This window comes from Elaeis guineensis, unplaced genomic scaffold, assembly GCF_000442705.2.
Source record: "Elaeis guineensis isolate ETL-2024a unplaced genomic scaffold, EG11 Super_Scaffold_31900, whole genome shotgun sequence".
Taxonomy (NCBI): Eukaryota; Viridiplantae; Streptophyta; class Magnoliopsida; order Arecales; family Arecaceae; genus Elaeis; species Elaeis guineensis.
Genome location: NW_027332420.1, coordinates 3,553,760 through 3,556,731, shown reverse-complemented (window position 1 = coordinate 3,556,731; position 2,972 = coordinate 3,553,760). Strand labels below are relative to the sequence as shown.

The 2,972-nt window shown below is 43.8% G+C and overlaps 1 protein-coding gene across 1 annotated transcript; it reads left to right on the top strand.

Moving 5' to 3' along the window:
* Positions 1-316: 316 nt before the first annotated feature.
* LOC105040962 (zinc finger protein MAGPIE) lies at positions 317-2,742 on the top strand. Its single transcript, XM_010917729.4, has 3 exons — positions 317-474; positions 598-994; positions 1,366-2,742. The coding sequence occupies exons 1-3, from the start codon at positions 372-374 to the stop codon at positions 2,231-2,233; spliced, it is 1,368 nt and encodes a 455-aa protein (XP_010916031.1). The 5' UTR covers positions 317-371; the 3' UTR covers positions 2,234-2,742.
* Positions 2,743-2,972: the final 230 nt, after the last annotated feature.

Sequence of the window (2,972 nt, the reverse complement as noted above, 5' to 3'; positions counted from 1 at the left end):
AGCGAATTATAGGACAATCATTCGAAACGGGAAAAGCATTGAAGCTCAGCTTTTGGCCCCACCTCATCATATGTGTCATCATGCACATCTGCCCGTCAACCAACACTTTCAACTTTCACCTTTTACACCGCCTCTGTTGAAAACAAATATTATTCTATTGATTTCAAAAGTTCAGAGTCGGAGAGAGATTTTACACCGCCTCTGTTGAAAACAAATATTATTCTATTGATTTCAAAAAGTTCAGAGACGGAGAGAGGGAGAGAGAGAACTATAAATCTCTCCTTGTGCCATTAATACTTGCCTCAGTTTTCTTGGCCAAACCAAAGAGAAGACCAGCGAGTTTTCTTATTCGGAAGGAAGAACAAGAAGAAATGGCTGGACAAGCAATTTCAGATGCCTTCCCACTAAATGCATGTCAGGATCCCAATCCTCCTCCAGTTGTAAAGAAGAAGAGAAACCTACCAGGAACTCCAGGCTAGGAATTATAACAACATATCCTCACTTTTTCCTCTTCTCTAACTTCCCCTATTTCTCCTTTCAGGATGTCATTTCTTTAGTTCTTAATAGTGGTGTTTGTATTTGTATTCTTACAAGCAGATCCTGAAGCAGAGGTTATTGCCTTGTCTCCAAGAACGCTCTTAGCCACCAATCGGTTCTTGTGCGAGATTTGCGGCAAAGGCTTCCAGAGAGACCAGAACCTCCAGCTACACCGCCGGGGGCACAACCTCCCATGGAAGCTGAGGCAAAGAAGCACCAAAGAGCCGAGAAAAAGGGTCTATGTGTGCCCCGAGAAGAGCTGTATCCACCACAATCCAGCAAGAGCGCTTGGAGACCTGACCGGCATAAAGAAGCACTTCTGCCGGAAGCATGGCGAGAAGAAGTGGAAGTGCGAGAAGTGCTCCAAGCGGTACGCGGTGCAGTCTGACTGGAAGGCGCACTCAAAGACCTGCGGCACGAGGGAATACCGCTGCGACTGTGGCATCCTTTTCTCCAGGTATATTTTGTGGTACCACTACTGTTAGGCCGCTGGTTGGTGCTTGTTCCACATTAGAATCTGGTGTTTTGGTTGTTAGTAAGGCTGTGCCCATGGATCAGCTAGCCTATTGGAAGTGGAAACTCTATGGTGTTAAAGTGATAAGTAGGTGATGCTTTATATAGTGACTAATTAGCTTGTTTTGATGACTATGACCACCAAGACCACTCTCCTTTTCGCCTTTGTTTCACTTGGCTTTTAGTACCAAAAAGATAAAAAGGAAAGAGGATGATAGGATGGACTCATGAGTTCTGACTACCATTGTTGCTGCTACCATTGTCATCTTCACTGCTAGTTCAACTAATGATGTGGATTTTTCCTTTCGCAAACAGGAGAGACAGTTTTATAACACACAGGGCCTTCTGTGATGCCTTAGCTGAAGAAACCGCAAGAGTTGCTGCAACATCGAACATCAACAACATGGCACCGATCGGTGATGCCGATTATCTTTTCACTGGCAGTTCGATGAGATCTAATATGTCGCAGAACTTCTCCTCCAATATTAAGCCTCATACACCCAACTGCGAAGCCAATGATCAGGCTAGACCCGGGCTTTCGTTGTGGATGGGCCATGGCATTCAGAACGGTGAGCCCTTAAGTCGCACTCCCAATCTCTCTGACATCAATCAAATTGGACCAATGGGTGCCGGAACCTTGTATGATGATCTCTTCACTTCATGTTCAAATGTCCAGCAACTCGACACTCAGTTAAGTTGGTTGTGTGGCAACAAGCTCTGGCCTACAGGCACTTGCGAGCTAACAGGCACCTCCATTCCAACAACCACCATGAAGGAGGTTGACAGCTCGCAGTCTCTCCTCACGAGCATTCCTTCCTTGTTTAGCACTCAACATCAGCACCATCGAGCACCAGTTTCAGAAATGTCTGCGACGGCATTGCTTCAAAAAGCCACCCAAATTGGTGTGACTTCCACCATTCCATTTGTTGGGAGTTTTGAGCCATCAAAGTGCCAAGATATTCGGATTGAAGATGCTAGCTTAAAATATGATGGATTAGTCAATTCCAACCAACTGAGCAATCTAGAGAACATTGTAAATGGTTTCACTGAATCAAACGATATGTTCGCCGAAAGACACCGCAGCTCTCTAAAGGATGATCTGGAAGGAGATGGAGAGACCAGGGATTTCTTAGGTGTTGGGGTGCAAACCCTCTGCCCCTCATTAATTAATGCATGGATCTGAGCCTTCTTGGGCTCCTATGTTACAAACCTACGCATAGAAAGCGTAGTTGTTGAGAGAAAAGGAAGTATATATGGAGAACCTACACTTCTGCAAATTTTGCAGGATAGAAAAGGTTGCATCGTTGCTTGATGGGAGTTGATGGATGTGTTCAGAGTGCCAATGTGCATGTCAAAAGTGACAAGATATCCGTGCATATTATTCAAAGACCCTGAAAGGCACTCTTTTGGGGAGCTGCTTTAGTTTTGGAAAAAGTGTGGTGGGGCAGGCTAAGAGCAACCTCTTTTTAGCTTTATTATTTCATTCCATCTCTTCCTGGGTGGATGTCTGTTTAAGCTGGATTTTATTAATTTTAGTGTTCTCACATTGCTAGATTTTTCTTTTCTCCTTTCATAAAACAATGAGCATTGCTTACATGCTGGACAACCGGTCGATTAGCGAGGAGTCCATAAAGCTAAAAAACGTTTTGGCGACCCCCTCATGGCATTCCCAATACTCGTTGTCTGGTTGTCTGAGGTGGCTCAATATCCAGTAGTCTTTTTTTTTTTTATTTTTTGATGGACAATATCCAGTAGTTGAAACGTGAGCTTTTCACAATATTATATAGACAAGCTAATCCAAGTCCAATGTAACCATACCCAGGTTGAATTCTTGGAATAGCTAATTACAAATGGGCAATGACATGCCAAAGCAACCATGTCGAATCATAAGATGAGTATTTAACTTAGATAATCGTGTAAGT